This window comes from Lacerta agilis, chromosome 15, assembly GCF_009819535.1.
Source record: "Lacerta agilis isolate rLacAgi1 chromosome 15, rLacAgi1.pri, whole genome shotgun sequence".
Taxonomy (NCBI): Eukaryota; Metazoa; Chordata; class Lepidosauria; order Squamata; family Lacertidae; genus Lacerta; species Lacerta agilis.
Window position 1 is genome coordinate 19400378 of NC_046326.1, and position 16408 is coordinate 19416785.

Sequence of the window (16408 nt, forward strand, 5' to 3'; positions counted from 1 at the left end):
GCATTTGTAACTTAATTGCTTGCAGAGACCCTTTTTGAACTAAATGTTCCACAGAGGATGGGCTATCCAAGAGACCCCCCCCCCCAAAGGCTAGTTGAACCATTCTGCTAAGTACACTATATGCATAGAAGCCCAGTTACCCGAGTCCTTACCTTTAACAATTAACAACGTTCAATTTTTAGAAGCCTCTTCCAAAGGGAGTTTCTCAAAACTTTTAATTTTTGTTCTAATTTTAGTTAGGTTTCTTCTCCTTCATTTCTAGTATAATTTATTGTTATAGTTTTTAAAAATCTAAATAAATTTTTCATAAGAAAGCAAGGGGAAGGCTCTTGCTCCTTGCCTTATTCTCTCTCTCTCTCTAAAAAAAAAAAAGGACTGAAATGAAATGTACACATTCAAAATTTGGCAGCATCTCAGAATTCAAATTCACCTATGCAGAATTTCAGATCTATAAGTAAAGGGGGTATTTGCCAATTTGTGTTCAATAACATTATCTTTCAGCTAAAACCATCTACTTGATGAATAGTCAAATGGTTCATGTTTACTCTGCTTTGGTAGTGAACTGCAGCTGTCAGGAGCTGGATTATATTATGGGATGGTGGTGTAAAGAGCAAGTTGTTTACACAAGTTCAGCGTCTTTTTCATGTTCTGATCGAATGCAGCACAACACATGGCATATCATGTTGCAGGAAATAGCTTTTTGTTTTGTTAACACTTTGTCAAATTTCAGTGGAAAAGCAATGTGGATTCTGCTGTATCTGAAATCCCTAAAGCTCATGATAACCAGCTGCATGAGCAGTGAGCATCTGAAACTTCACGAAGCTTAGCTGCTTGATCAAACCAGAATTCTTAGCAATCAGTAAGCCAAGATAAGCCTTGCAAGATCAGAGTTTAGCAGTCGGGGATGTGATTAATATGAACATGAGGCTTAACCTTTCTTGTTGAATAATACCCAATTTATTTTCTCTGAATGCAGAAAGTGTGAGAGGTGATGCTTCTCAAAACCTAGACCTTGCCATTCAGAGGACTAGGATGCCATTGCCACGAAGATGCCCCTCTATGAGCCTGCAGGTGTTTTTTGGCTGCATGCACACCATGCATGTATAAAACACATGACTTTCCCCCAAAGAATATTGAGAACTGTAGTTTAAGGTGCTTGAAATTGTAGCTCCATGAGGGGAAAACTCCTAGGATTCTTTAGGGGAAGAGGTGTGCTTTAAATATATTAGTGTGTACATAGCCTTTGTTCCATCTCCAGAGTAACCTCCACCACTTGCTGCCACCATTTTGTACTGATTTGCCCTTGATCACCCTGGCCAGGTATAAGTATTTCACAGTAATGGCTAAATATGGGATAGGTCTATTTGGCTGTGTATCTCAATGCCCAGTTGGTTAATTCTTGTTCCCACCTCCTGTTCTTAGATCGATTGCCTAACTCTTGACTGCTCTTAATCCCTGGATTAGGCCTGGGTGGATCAGACAAAAACCTACCCATCCAGTTTTTCACCATGGCCAACAAGATACCTCTTGGAATTCCCAGCAACTAGTATTCAGAGCCATGCTGACTCCAACAGTGGAGGCAGAACATAGCCATTGTGGCTAGTTGCCAGGGACAGCAAAATTGTCCACAATTGTCTCATCTTCTGTAAAGCCATCCAAGTTTGTGGCCACAATTGTCTCATCTTCTGTAAAGCCATCCAAATTTGTGGCCATCACTGCAACTTGCAGAAGGAAAGTCCATAGTTTAACTATGTGCTGCTGTGTGAACAAAGACTCCCTTCTGTCTATCCTGAATCTTACAACATTCACCTTCTGTTGATGTCCCTGGCATCTGTTGCCCCACTTTGGCGCTGTCCTGAGTCTCCCACCATTCAGCTTCATTGGGTGACCTCATTGGGTGCTAACATTATGAGAGAAGAAAAATGTCTCTGTCCACTTTCTGCTCATCATGCATTGTTTTATAAACCTGAATCATGTCCCCCGCATACTTGACTTTTTTCTAAACTAAAAAGCACCGAACATTGTTTAGGCTACTGTTCCCCAAAGGGAAATGACTCCATTGTGCATGCACATTTCTGCACCTTTTACAGCCCTACCAATACCCCTTTTAAAATGCAGTGACCAAAACTATACACAGCATTCAAAGTGATGAGGGAGTGTTTTACCAGAAGTTTACATTGTAAGTGGGCATGAGATGGTCCTGGGCGTTTATAGTACAGTGCTTATTTAATACAAGGCAAGTTTAATCATTTTGGAAGCCCCAAACAAGAGGCTGTTTATTGATGAGCAGGCTAACACACAACTACATAGAAAAACAAAAGCACCCACAAGAACAAGCTGAAGGGTGGAGTCTTCGTTCCAGTCCATAATAACTGGAGAAAACGTATAAGTACTAGTTACTACACGCACAGCGTCTTTTTCTATTCTTTGATTTGTTTGTTTTTCTCCCTACAAATGTCCCCTTTTAAATACCCACGAGGCTTTCAAAACAACCCGGAACCAAAACATTGGAGCCGCTTGTTCCCAGCCGGACTCAACAGCCCGATACCCACTTTATGTTTTGACAGCCCGGCTGGGGCCCGCCCTTCATGCGACACCATTGGCTGTCTCAGCGGCTCCTGGCGCTCTCATTGGCCGAGAGGGTTCATTCCGGCGGTTCGTCGGCGCACAGGTGGCGGAGGTGGGAGGGGAAGGCGATCGCGCGCTGGAAGTTGGAAGGGCGGAAAACTGAGGGTAACTATGGAAACGGGGCCTAGTTCCTGCTTCTAAGCCCTGGGTTCAAGGCCCGAAGGTATTTTTCTTCCCCTGAGCTTTTGCTTCTTCGGCAGTTGGGCTCTTGAGTGGGGAGGGAGTAGGAATCCCCTTGCCTGGTGCTGTTTTGTCTTGCTTAGAGCCCTAGAAAATCGGGCAGGGTGGAGTAGCCTGGGAGGGGGGGAGAATGGGACGTTCGTGGGGGGTGGCTTCCGAATTGAAGGAGGGGAGATAAGATTCAGTATATGGAGGGATTGCCTTGGCCTTCTTTGGGGACAGCTTGATCTGAGGAAGGTAAGGGGCAGCGGCATGAAACATAACCAAATTCCACTTCTTTAGCTGAAAAACAAAATATATCTCTTATCTGTCGACACAGCAGCTACCCTTTCGCTTTGGGAGAGGCTGCAGCAGCAGCAGCTTCCCTACTAGGAACTCTAAACGAAAGACTTAGGACCGTCAGGGCTTTATGTGTGGTCTAAAAATAATAAGTAAAATGACTGGGGAAGCTGAAAGGCTTGTGTTCCAATTTTTCAAGCTAGCCTCAGGGAATCTGCTTTCCTGCAGGAATGGGGAACCTTTGCCTTCCAGATGTTGTTGAATTCCCATCATTCCATGCTCGCGCTGATGGGAATTGTAGTTCAGCAACATCTGGTTCCCCACACCTGAGCCAACCTTGCCCATTGGCAGAGTCGGTCAGATAACAAAATCCACCTACTTTTACAGGGTGGTTCCAAGGGTGACCAAGGTAATGTATCTGAAGTACTTTGAGTGCTTGAAAAGCGCAATGTAGAGATTTCTGTATTATTTTATCACTTTTATTTCTGCGGGCTGATTTATTTTTTTATGCGAAGCTAACCTACAAAACAGTGTATAGATACCTTAAATTAGAAAACAGTTACAGTAATTGCATTCTCTCTTACTATCCCATTTTAGACGAACCCCTTCTTTGCAGTGTAATCATATGCATATCTATGTGAAAGTGAGTACTGTTGAGTTCAGTGGAACTTACTCCCAGGTAAACTCTGCATTGGATTGCAATAATGTAAAAAACACTTGAACTGTAAATTGCCAAGTGTGGATTTCTGTTCTGTCCGGTGTTTAAACCTTAATTCAACTATCAGATTAAAAAATGGAAAATCTTCGTTTTAAAAATGACTTTACTGCAAACCTGTAAAAGTTCACATTTAGAAGTTCAAATATAATTTTAGTGTAATGCTGTGTGTGTGTTGCAGATGAGGGAATATAAGAGAGCCAATGTTCTTCTAATTGTGGAAGCTGGATACTTTTCTAAAAACGAAAAGTCAAAAGCCTTCCAGTAAAATTCCACTAAATAATGTTAGGCTAAGGGAGGTACATGGGAGAAGATGATACTCTTATCTATCTGATACACAAACACACACACATACTGTATATACCTGTATATGCTTTTGTTGAGGTAATTTGCATTGTGGTAGAGAATGAGAGGAAGGCTGTCAGTCTCTATCTCAGAATCTAAGAGAGATTGTATTTCTCTAGAGAATTTCTTCTTTGTCTTTCTCTAGTGCTCTTAACATGCCTCCTGGGAAGGTGGGCCACAAGGTAGCCTTGGTCCTGCAGTGTGAGTGGGAAATTTGCAGCTTTGTGGCCTCAAAGATGGAGGAGTTCTGTGAACATGTGTCAAAGCACTTGCAGCAGCATCTCCGTGACAAAGATGAGGATGATGAAGTGGATTCTCTCGGTAAGGGGTGCAGTATAAAATGAGACTGACCCTGAATTTAGTGTAAGTTACAATGTTACTCTCTGAAAACTGCTACTTCTGTGGTCCCCCACAAGATAGATCTCTTTCCCCAGCCCTGCCATAACATTGACTTGCTTGATTTTATTGAATGGGGGGTGGGATCATCAATGGTTTGACAAACTGAAGAGCAGTATCCAGGGTTGGTGGTGGACACTAGTAGTGGGAAAACGACAGCTGTAAAGACTTAATGCTTGGGATATGCCAAAGTGTGGTCAAGATCACACTAGGGTTGTATGGAGTGAATTTGCAAGCCCTTCACTGCTGTGCCCTCAATTCTCTGTGTTTAGAATTTAAGTAGCATGGAGCTGCAGATCAGGAGTGCAAGAACCAAGCAGATAACACACAGTATAGTTTCAATGTGACTAGTGAAAATGTGGGCATCCCAGTAGGCTTAAAAAGTGGGGAACACAGTTTGATGAAATATGGGAAACATAGACTTTCACATTAAAAAAATGAAGTAGTGTTAGCAGCCCTACACATAAGTTAGGGTGGTATTTCCCAAAAGAGAAGGGAAGGGGAGACTCTAAAACTAGCACTTGCCACAAACCAGATACATTGTGAGAAAGACACTTTTGTTGTTTGCATTATGAAGAAAGCTTGTCATTCCCATACTTATGGATGAGAACTGCCTTTGAAAGGTCTTCTAGTTCCATGCATACAAGTTCCTTGGACCTGCAGGACCTCATCTATCTGCAAGTATGAATTCCTGTATTCTTGCATTTCAGAAGAATACTCCTGCCTCTGGCAGGAGTGTGGATTCTGTTCTCCCGAGAGCCCTACAGAGCTGGTCCGCCATGTTTACTTCCATTGTTACCACACCAAGCTAAAGCAGTGGGGACTACACGCTTTACAGAGCCAGTCGGACCTAACCCCCTGTCAGTTGGACTTCCAGAGTCGCAACATTATTCCCGAGATCCAAGAGAACTTCCTCTGCCTCTGGGAGTACTGTGAGGTGAGAGACAGGATGGATGTTGAAGTATTTCCAGGGGAAGCATTGGGGTGGTGTGGGTAGACTGTTTAGTGTATGAAGCTGGAGAACAGCCAGATTCAATGAGGAAGGCAATGGAGTTTGTTAATGGACTATAGCTAAACTGCACTTTTCTTTTTTTTAAAAACAAAACTATCAATTTGTACAAATGCTTCTCACTACTGAGTAAACACACATAAAGTTCTAGAACAGGCTTCCTCAAACTTGGCCCTCCAGATGTTTTGAGACTACAATTCCCATCATCCCTGACCACTGGTCCTGCTAGCTAGGGATCATGGGAGTTGTAGGCCAAAAACATCTGGAGATTGAAATTGAGATTGACATGTATATAAATCCTATTGGTTTTTAATTTTGATAAGTTGGCCTGCCAAATATTCTCTGGCTGGGTTACAAGATGTTACTATTTCTCTGCTGCCCTACTTGCAGCTCATTAGGAAATTATCTTCCTTTCCCTGTCTTCTCATCAGAGAGGGTTTGATAACCCCGAGTGGTTCTACAGGCATGTGGAAGATCACAGTTTCTGCACAGAGTACAAGGCAATTGGGAAGGACAACCACATGTTCTTCTGTGGCTGGAAAGGTAGGAGTTCACCTTGTATGAGAGTCTCTGGGGTTTGAGGTGAGGTGTATCTGCACAGTGGCATTCAGAGCATCTTGGCAACCCCAGGTTTTCCTGTTGCTTTGAGCCAGAACAAAAGATCTAAAATACTGTGGGATTTAGAAAATCTTTTTTCACAGTTCTGTTGAGTGTGTTTGTTATTTATTTGTTTATACGGCAATGTGGTAAAATCTCAGGGCAGCAAAATCTCAGAGTGTGTTTGTTATTTATTTGTTTATACTGCAATGTGGTAAAATCTCAAGGCAGTAATAAAACACACCATTGCAAACAATCCACATAATCATTAAGCTCTTGGCATAAATAAATTTTCAAGAGACACCAGAAAGTCAAACGTGGGGGTGCCGGTGGAATCTCTGCTGGAAGACTGTTCCTCAGCATGGGGTGGGCAACACTAAATGCCCAGCTTCTAGATGAGGTCAGTCAGGCCTCTGTAACACGGGAGACAACCCAGAAGGCTCCTCTGGATGATTTCATAATGGATCATACTTAACTAGCATCCTTAGACCTGGTCAGAACAAATAAGATTCTAATCATTTTTCCTCCCGGGTCTAGATTGTGACTGCGCCTTCAAAGGCCGGTGTAAGTTGCGCGAACACCTGCGCAGCCACACGCAGGAGAAGGTGGTGGCATGTCCCACCTGCGGCGGGATGTTCTCCAACAACACCAAGTTCTTTGACCACATCCGCCGGCAGACAGCTTTAGAACGTGAGTATCTGAGCAGCCAAGCAGTCAGAGGGCCTAGACACAGTTTCTTTCTGGGAAAAGTGACACTTGGTGGTGGTATTTTAAGGAACGTCTGGTCACCAGAGCCCCACAAAAAAGATTGTCCACAAAAAAGACTTTTCATCACTCCACATAAAAGGTCAGCTACATTTACACGTTATGTAAAACCATACTGGGACTGAAAGTGTATTAGTTGTGCCGCTTGTGAAAATGTCTTCTGATTTATTTATAACGGTCCTGGAGGTCCTTTTAAACATGCTACGAAAAGAGAAACAGGTAAAAGGAATCAGAGTGGGAGAGAAAGAATACAAATTACGCGCCTTTGCAGATGACCTGATGCTATCCCTACAAGAACCAGAAAGCAGTGTCCCCAAAGCCTTAGAATTAATTGAACAATTTGGACGTGTAGCTGGCTTCAAACTAAACAAACAGAAAACCAAAGTTTTAAGTAAAAATATGAGTGCAGAACAGATACAAAGATTACAGGAGGGCACTGGCCTCACTTTTGTTAAATCGGTAAAATATCTAGGTATCAATCTCACAGCAAAAAATGTGAACCTGTACAAAGACAATTATGAAAAACTGTGGATAGAGATAAAAAAAGACTTGGAGATATGGACAAGATTGAAACTGTCGTTAATGGGAAGAATAGCTGCCATTAAAATGAATGTTCTACCAAGGATGCTGTTTTTATTCCAAGCCATACCAATTTTGGATAAGATGGACTGCTTTAAGACTTGGCAAAGGGATTTATCGAAGTTTATATGGCAGGGCAAAAAGCCGAGAATCAAGTTTAAGGTGTTAACAGACTCCAAAGAGAGAGGTGGTTTTGCCCTGCCGGATTTAAAACTTTATTTCGAAGCAGCTGCCTTTTGCTGGTTAAAAGACTGGTTTAAATTAGAGAACGTAGATGTGTTGGACTTGGAGGGACACGATAACATGTTTGGTTGGCATGCATACCTCTGGTATGACAAAGTTAAAATTCACAGAACTTTTAAGAGTCATATAATCAGGAAATCTTTGTATCAGGTTTGGATTAGGTACAAAGACTTATTGGAGAGAAAGACACCTAGATGGATATCGCCAGTGGAGGCTAAGGCCTACAAGAGACCAAATATGTCTGCTAGATGGTTGCGATATATGGACATATTGCAACAAGAAGGGGACTCATTTAAGCTGAAAAGTTATGATCAAGTCAAAAGTCAAGTCCCTGACTGGTTGCAATATCATCAAGTACACGAAACTTTTAAACTAGATAAAAAAGTTGGTTTTCAGGTAGAGAAATCAAAACTGGAAACAGAACTGATTGAATCGAACTCAAATAACCTTTCCAAGATGTACAATTTGTTGCTAGAGTGGCATACTAAAGATGAGTTGGTTAAATCAACAATGATAGATTGGGCAAAAGATGTTGGTCATAATATTATGATGGATGACTGGGAGAGATTGTGGAGGAAAGATATTAATTTTACAGCTTGCAATAGTTTAAGAGAAAATGTAATGAAAATGATATATAGATGGTATCTGACACCAGTTAAGCTAGCTAGAATGAACTCAAAAATGTCGGACGTGTGTTGGAAATGTAAATCGTCAAAAGGAACTTTTTATCACATGTGGTGGTCGTGTTCAGGGGTAAAGGCCTTCTGGGACAAGATTTATAATGAGCTTAAGAAGGTAATGAAAATTACCTTTTGCAAGAAACCAGAGGCTTTTCTCTTGAGCATGACCAACGAGGAGATACCCAGTCAGGACAGAGTGTTTTTTATGTATGCCACAACAGCTGCTAGAATTTTATTGGCAAGAACTTGGAAGGGCGAAGAGATACCGACTATTGAAGAATGGCAGAAGAAATTGATGGAGTATATGGAGCTTGCGGACCTCACCGCCAGAGTCCGAGACCAGAGGGAGGAGAAGGTGTCACAAGATTGGAAGAAATTCAAAGACTATTTAGTTAATCATGTTAAAATGAATGTCTGAATGTTTGTGCAGAAATATATAAAAGAATCGGCTTTTGAAGTCTAAGTAGAGTTATAAATGTTAAAGAAGATAATATTTGATCGGATAGACCTATTTGTATAAGAAGCTGATGATAAGATGTAGAATATATGATAAGGAATATTTTCGTTTAGATAATTTTAAGAAATATTAGAATGTTGAGTTTAAGTCAATGATAAAAGAAATGAAGCTACCTTAAAAGTATATAGGTTTTTGAAGACAGAGGAGGGACCAGGGGAAGTCCCCCTAAGAAGTTAAAACAAGTCTAGAAACAGAGATAAGGATTTAGTAAGGTTTGTATAAGTTTGTTTTGTTATATGGTTTTGATGTATTTTTGTGTTATTGCTTGTCTATTATGTTTTTATGGTGTTTATGTATGTAGGTTTAATGTTGTTTTGTTTGTTTCATGGAAAAATAATAAAATCTTATTAAAAAAAAAAAAAAAGAAAATGTCTTCTGATGGGCATCAAAATGAGGTCTAAAAACAGTCCTTTAAAAGAAACAATTAAGCCGATGCTGGAACTCCTGAGATGTCTTTCCAGAAGCAGCAGAAATTGTTAGACATGCCCACAGACGGGGCAGTTCCATGATGCCTGACAACTTGTCAATTCCTAGGTTCAACCATTTTGTTAAGAACTATTCTTCTTACTATGTGAGGTCCCTAAGTGGTTTACATAAAGCACAATGAGATCATTTCTTTAAAAAAAACCATATCACAGCATTTATAAACAAAGTTAAAACAAATTCCAGTGAATAGAAAGTTTGCATCAGTAAAACAAAGCAGTGTGATGAATCTTGTGAGACAGGGAAAGACTGCATAGATAGATGGGTCTTAAAGAAGTGTTTGAAGCTTGCTACTGTTTCCACTTCATGAACTGCACATGGGAGGGAGGATGTTCGGGGGGGCAGGATACCCTCTGTGGGTTTTGCAGTAAGAAACTAGAAAGGCTTTGCACCCAGTTAGAAGGGGCCAGTTGCTGCCAAAAGTTTCCAAGGGCAAGAAACACTCTCCACTTGAGTCTTGCCCCTCTCTGTTCCGTATCTGATTCATCTTCACCTTCTCCCTCCTCTTTACAGAGCAGCGATTCCAGTGCTCCCACTGCTCGAAGAGGTTCGCCACAGAGAGGTTGTTGCGTGATCATATGAGGAATCATGGTAGGTGGTGGCAGGAGCTTCTCCTTCTCTTCCCTCCTCCATCCCTCCTCCCCTCCCGGTGCTAATCTCTCCACTTCTTCCTCTTTGGCAGTCAACCACTACAAGTGCCCTCTGTGTGACATGACCTGCCCTCTGCCCTCCTCCCTGCGCAACCACATCCGCTTCCGGCACAGCGAGGAGCGACCCTTCAAGTGCAATTATTGTGACCACAGGTAAACTGAGGCTGGTCCAGGGAGAGGGAAGCAGGGGGAGGGTGGGCACGGAATTGCAGAGCAAGGTAGAGAGGGAGGCTGGATGAGAGCCCTGAACATTAAGGAAGGAAGCAGCATTTTTTGCAATTGACATGAAGGTTTCTTCTGCGTGGTAGGGAAATCCATGTGCTTTCTGTTCACTTTTTCAAAAGCAGCTGGCTCTTTTTCACTGTCTTAAGATTTTGGGAATTACAGAGGCCCGAGTGTTGACAGAAATGTAGGATGGAAACATACAGACAACTGTTTCCCATTGTTTGGCCCTGAATTGTATTATTGTTATTGTTGCCTAAAATTTCTAATCTACCCACCTTCCCAACGTAGGTGTTGTTAACTTTAATAAAAGAAGCCACCATACTTAATTCAAATGATATTCAAATATCTATGGATTCAGGGGTTGATCTGTCAGGCCGCTATTGTCCCGTCCTCTGGGGAAAATGTATTTATTTATTTTCATTTTAAAAATTTCTATGCCACCCTTCAGTATAAAACTCTCAGGGCTGCATACATTAAAGGGGTAAAAACAAATATATGTCTGTCACTACAAACATAAAGCTAGCAGGTCAGCAGCAGTCAAAACAAAAAATGCTCAGCAGGAAAAGCCTTCTGAAAACTAGCACATGTTAAATGTTGGAGTGCCTGGGTAAATAGAAGCATCCTTGTTTGATGCTGGATTGACATCAGAATTGACACCGGGTGAGCTTCCCTGGGGAGGGCATTCCATAAATGGGATACCACAACTGAGAAGACCATCTTCCTGGTCACAATCTGCAGGGTGAACAGAGGGTGGCTTCTGGGGGTGATCATAGAATGTGGAACAGGGGGTTGTTTGGTGGAAGGAAGTCCCTCTAGTACTCGGATCCAAAAGTGGCAAGAGAATTCAGCCTTAGTGCATGCTTTTATTGAGTCACTGCATAACATTTTTCACTCTTGCAAAACCAAGCCATTCTTCTTGGGAACTCTCCTGCACTTGAAAATAGTAGAGCTGTTTTCATTAGCAGCGCAGATACAACATGTGCACCTTCTGGCTCGGAGCCTCTGCAGACTATCAGATACGGTCCTAGTGTGCCAGAGATTGAGATCCTTCCTTTTGCCTATTCCTTCCAGCTGTAAGAATCTCATTGATCTACGGAAGCACTTGGATACACACAGCAAAGAGCCGGCCTACCACTGCGAGTTTGAGTCCTGCAACTTCAGCGCCCGGTCCCTCTGCTCCATCAAGCTGCACTACAAGAAGGTTCATGAGGTGAGATGGAGTCACAGAGCCTGGGGCTGTTTACTCTTTGGTTTTCAAAAGGGCATTGAGGCCCAGAGGACAATAAAAATCTTTGCAGGGTTCATGAAGGATATGGTTGAGATTTTACAATGCCAACAGCTACAGCTAAAGTGAAATTCAGTTTTCCAGCAAAAGGGCATATGGATATATGGCACTTTCATTATACACCTTTAGGTAACATGCAAAAACATTCCTCTTTAACCAGGCCTTTGGTCAATTGACATCCTGTGCCCTTTTAATATGTGTTGGGGGAGGGTTATTGGGTTGTTTTTGTTTTTATTTTGAGGTTTTATATTCTGATTTTATCCTGTGAAGCGCCCTGAGACCTGCAGGTATAGGGCGGTATACAAATTTAATAAATAATAATAATAATAATATTTGCACCAGCTAATTTTGTGTGATTATCTCCCTGAAAATACTGCAGCCATGGGGAGGGGTGAAGCATAACTGGGATTCTTCCCCTTCAGTTCAGTCCCTTGTTTAAAGATATTACCAGTCTGACTTTTTGGGCAGAGGGGTAGCCAATGTGAAGCCCTCAGGCTGTTGTTGAACTACAGTTCCTCACCATTCCCATCCAGCATGGCCAGTGGTCAGGAATGATGGGAATCATAGCCCAATAAGATCCAGAGGGCAACAGGCTGTCTACCCAATCTAAAAACTTGCTTTTTAAAACAATGAAAGCTGAGGTTTGCAGCATGCTGGATTTCTCATCCAGGACTTAAACCGTGTGCTCTTGAATGATGCGCTGGTAGAAGATATTTGTGCCTCGCCACTGCTGTGGTGACCAGAAAGCACGCTCAATGCAGATGGTGTATAGGAAGTTTCCAGCAAACCAAAAGATGCATACCTTTGCTTTCTCTTTTTCCGCACCTGCTCAGGGTGACTCGGAGCCCCGCTACAAGTGCCACGTCTGTGACAAGTGCTTCACTCGTGGGAACAACCTTACTGTGCACCTCAGGAAAAAACACCAATTCAAGTGGCCTTCGGGTCATCCTCGCTTCAGGTACGTAGGCTTAGGGATGGGCTTTCATCCTTCCCTCCTCTTTTTTGTGGCCCTCATTTGCAGGCAATGAGAGCCTGAGTGATTTGGGGGGGGCGGGGTTTGCAAGATTTTGAGGGGGGAAATCAACTTGCTACTCCAGTAGGCTGTTGGCTGCCATCTTGTACCCAATGGCATTCTGGGGAAAAGCTAAATCAGAGCTGCCAGACTTCAAGGAGCTCTAGCCAGTCCCCTCTTAAATCATGTGCCCCCCACCCCTAAAAGGCAAACAAAGCTGGGCTGTTGGAGCCAAGGCGACAAACAAAAATGGCTGTGGTTACCACAGTACAGTGGCTTGTGATCTGCAAAAACAGGCTGAAAATCACCAAATCACCAGCTCTTGTGCTCCTTGCAAGAACCACTAGGTGGGGCAGTTGGCATTGCAAAACTTGCCAATTAGCCTTTGCATTGCAAAAACATTCATATTCTGCCTTTTACAGAATTTTGACTCATTTCCCATTACTTTAATAGCCAGGTGGGATGGAATATTTTTCTCTGGGATTCTTATGCGCTTAAAGCATTGTCTCACCTTGAGGTGAGATTTCCGTATAAAGAATTATCATGTGAATTTGCCCCATAGGTGGCATGACACCTTTCCAGCGTGTCCCTTGGATCTTTAGAAATTGGCCGTCTCTTATATCAGCCATCTCCACCTGGTCTGGCATTGTGATTTCAGCCCTAGTAGATACTGTGCACAATCAGCTTAGAATGCAGCATTCCATAATGGCTTACACCTCGCTTATTCCTTCTCCCCACCAACCCACAACACTCCTCCCCCAGGTACAAGGAACACGAGGACGGCTACATGAGGCTGCAGCTGGTGCGTTATGAAAGCGTGGAACTGACAGAGCAGCTGCTGAAGGACCGGGAGAAGCAGGGTGAGGTCCTGGACGACACAGCCCAGTGTGTGGTGCTGGCGGGGGCCGAGGGCAGCCTGCAGGGCATCATACTGGAACCGTCAATGGAGGAAGATGCTGATGTGGACTTGCAAGCTGCCACACCCCCCCAGGGGCCTGCTCAGCCAGAGGCTGATGCGTTGCCAGACCAAGAACCAAGTGCGCCATCCAGCCCCATCATCCGCGTTGTGAACAGGACCAACGAGCATGGGGAGAGCGAGACTGTATACTACGTCATGGCCAATGCACCCTCTCAGAGCCGGGCTGCTGCGCCTAGTGGGTTTGCCACGGACCTGGAGGAGAACGTCATGGACAGGCTTCAGAAAACAGCTGAGGAACTGGGCATCCAGATTGTGTGATGAATTATCAGGTCCTTTCCACCAATCCATTAGGTGGCCTGGAGTCATGAATGCCATGCTTTGGCTCCCTGTGCTCCTCTGTGGCACATCGTGAGAACCAGATGATGCTACCTGGAGAAGGGAGAAGGGGACTGTTTGTTTCTCCCCACCCTTCAAGCAGTACTCCTTAGGCTCCAGACCCAACAGATTCTTCCTCTTTTCTCCTGCCATGGGGATCTGGTGGGTGGTCTGGAAAAAGGAAGAAGGAAGCCACCTTCTGAGATGGTCAGGACAGAGGGCAGGGGCTGGTTCACCTGTCAGTTACTTAGGAAGGCGAGGACGGCTGCTGCCTCTGGTGTACCCTGTGCTGTGGAGACCATCCTGAGAATACAAAATATCAGGGGTGAGTCAAAGCAGTGGGTTTTCCAAGACACCAACTCATGCTCCTTGCCTTGATGGTTACCAGTGCCCCTGCCAGAAGTGTTTACTTTTCTTTTGGCTGCATCCTTGCCAGCCTCGTTCCTTACTGTGAGCCCCACATTCGGACACTGTAGTTGTTTCGTACGCCTCTTGCCTCTCAACTGTTGGTACCCCTGCCTTTTGAGATGCTTTCTGCTATCCCGTTTGCCCAGCATAGACAGTAATACCTGATGCAGTCTCCGCCCGTTCCAGACTGTTCTGCATTTGAGTGTTCCAAGAGAGTTACAGCACTGTTATCTCATAAACTCTTGTGTTTGCTCTGGAGTGTGAGATTTTGAGACCCTGTTATTCCCACCTGCTACTCCACAGTTAGTTGCTTACTGCCATTTTTGTCATTGGCATGACCTCTGCTTGCATTATCTTTGTAGCATGGGAGCCGCTTGGGTAATGTAGAAAGCTGCAGGCTTTCATGTTACCTGAGCAGTGCAGGAAGCAGTGTGTTGCAGTGGCTCCCACAGCACAGAGAGGCAGAGCAGAACAAAACAGGGTGCTAATTCTTGCCCTGTGGTCCTTCCCCCACATTGGGGTTCCGGCTCCTGGCGTGCAAGGTTTGTGTTACAAAAAATATTAATTAAAGAACAACAACACTACCAGGTCTTGTGGTAGACTTGCTGTAATCTGTCCTGTAGGTGCACGTGATTGGGTCAGATTTGAGACAGATGGCAGTTCAAGAGCCCAAATCCTTGATTTGGTGGCCAGGGTGGGGTGGCTGCCACAACTGATGAACGGCGTGGAGCTGCATGAAGACTTGGAGATGGGTTTTGTGGTCATGCTTGGCATCGTGATTCATTATTATGTGGTATCAAATGTAGCACTATATGATCATTCTGTTAATGCAAGCATTCAAGCTCATGTAATGGAACTTTCCCCTGCTCTCGTCTTCCAGTGCCCTCCCAACATCTGCTCTGGAGGGTTGGGGAAAACCCCAGAACAGATCTAGGGACTGCACAGGGGGAGGCGTAACAAGTTTGTTGAATACCGCCCATTAATATATATATTTTTTCCTGCTCTTCACCGTAAGGTCCCAGGGGCATCAATTTAAAATACAACATTAAAAACAGTTTAAAACAAGTGGCTGTATTGCAGCCAGGAAGAAGTTTCTGGGATGGCTTCTCTAAAAGTGGGGTATGGGGAGGTTGCCTTCCTCTGCTGCATGCAGCTGGCTTCATTTCCTGCCTCATCTGGATTCATTTTCTCTGCCAACACCTGCCATGGTGTCACCTGGTCAGGGGTCCACCAATTTTGGCTGAGTTCAGTAGCCAGCCATTTTTGTTGTAGCTACCAGACCCCTCCACACAGAATGATTGGGTGAAAAACGGCAACTTGTCTCTGGCGTTGGACTGGCAGCAGCAAGACTTGTCCTCGCTCCTCTGACCCAGCATGAGGTCAAAAACAAATTCCTGCTCATCTCTCCCTTCCTGCAGGACCAAGCAGCTGCCAGCCTCAAAAATCTACCCACTCCTGACAACCCCGTTGCTGCCCATTGTATCTATACTTTGCACCCCTGCATAGAGGATTTCTGGAGTCGTCATATGGGTATCTCGGGGGTGATTTTCCATTACCCCCGAGATACCCATATGATGACTCCAGAAATCCTCTATGCAGGGGTGGGGAATCTCTGATTTGGGAGCCAAATACAGGTGCTCCAGGCCTTGGGACTCTGCTCAGGCTATGCCTGCCACAGACCTGGCTCTCTGTGCTTTTGCCTGACTGTAGTATGTTCTTGACCTGTGATGAAACCTATTACTTGCCTGGATGGAGGATGACAGGTGTGTGCACAAGAATCTGACACTTGTGTGGTTGAAACATAGCTGGCTGCACAAAGGCAAGAGTCATAACTGTTGCTTTTGCCTTGGGCCACACCCATTATTGATGCTGACCTCACCCACTGATGCCTCTGGTAGGTTTCCCAAGGGGGAAAGTGGTTCACAGGGCTAAAAAGGTCCCTCTGCTTTAGCCTCATGATGAGTACTTGAAGCCTGGTAAAGAAAGGGCTGGAAATTTGTAAAATGCATGTTGCATCTGCTTTATATTCCCCTTCAGCCTTAATCTGGGATATATCTTGAACAGCTGGTTCTGTTTGCAGCACATTCCCAGTGCAGGCTCTTAATCCAGGGCTTGGCA

The 16408-nt window shown here is 44.0% G+C and overlaps 1 protein-coding gene across 4 annotated transcripts; it reads left to right on the top strand.

The window, feature by feature from the left end:
- The first annotated feature begins 2636 nt into the window (after nt 1-2636).
- On the top strand, nt 2637-14548 carry HINFP (histone H4 transcription factor). 4 transcript variants are annotated; one of them, XM_033171946.1, is made up of 10 exons: nt 2637-2733; nt 4293-4468; nt 5254-5480; nt 5984-6095; nt 6687-6839; nt 9930-10007; nt 10099-10219; nt 11363-11501; nt 12410-12534; nt 13351-14548. In XM_033171946.1, exons 2-10 carry the CDS (start codon nt 4303-4305, stop codon nt 13823-13825), a joined length of 1596 nt encoding a protein of 531 aa, XP_033027837.1. In that variant the 5' UTR covers nt 2637-2733; nt 4293-4302; the 3' UTR covers nt 13826-14548. The 4 variants fall into 4 exon arrangements, with proteins under 4 accessions (XP_033027837.1, XP_033027836.1, XP_033027838.1 ...); XM_033171945.1 differs by lacking the exon at nt 2637-2733 and adding an exon at nt 2894-3045; XM_033171947.1 differs by lacking the exon at nt 2637-2733 and adding an exon at nt 3685-3766.
- Nucleotides 14549-16408: the final 1860 nt, after the last annotated feature.

Bases quoted from the DNA above. Each gene is read 5' to 3' on its own strand.
- HINFP (XM_033171946.1), top strand. From the start codon at position 4,303: ATGCCTCCTGGGAAGGTGGGCCACAAGGTAGCCTTGGTCCTGCAGTGT. The intron at 5,481-5,983 runs GTGAGAGACAGG...TCTTCTCATCAG, and splicing joins GCCTCTGGGAGTACTGTGAG to AGAGGGTTTGATAACCCCGA. The intron at 6,840-9,929 runs GTGAGTATCTGA...TCCTCTTTACAG, and splicing joins CCGGCAGACAGCTTTAGAAC to AGCAGCGATTCCAGTGCTCC.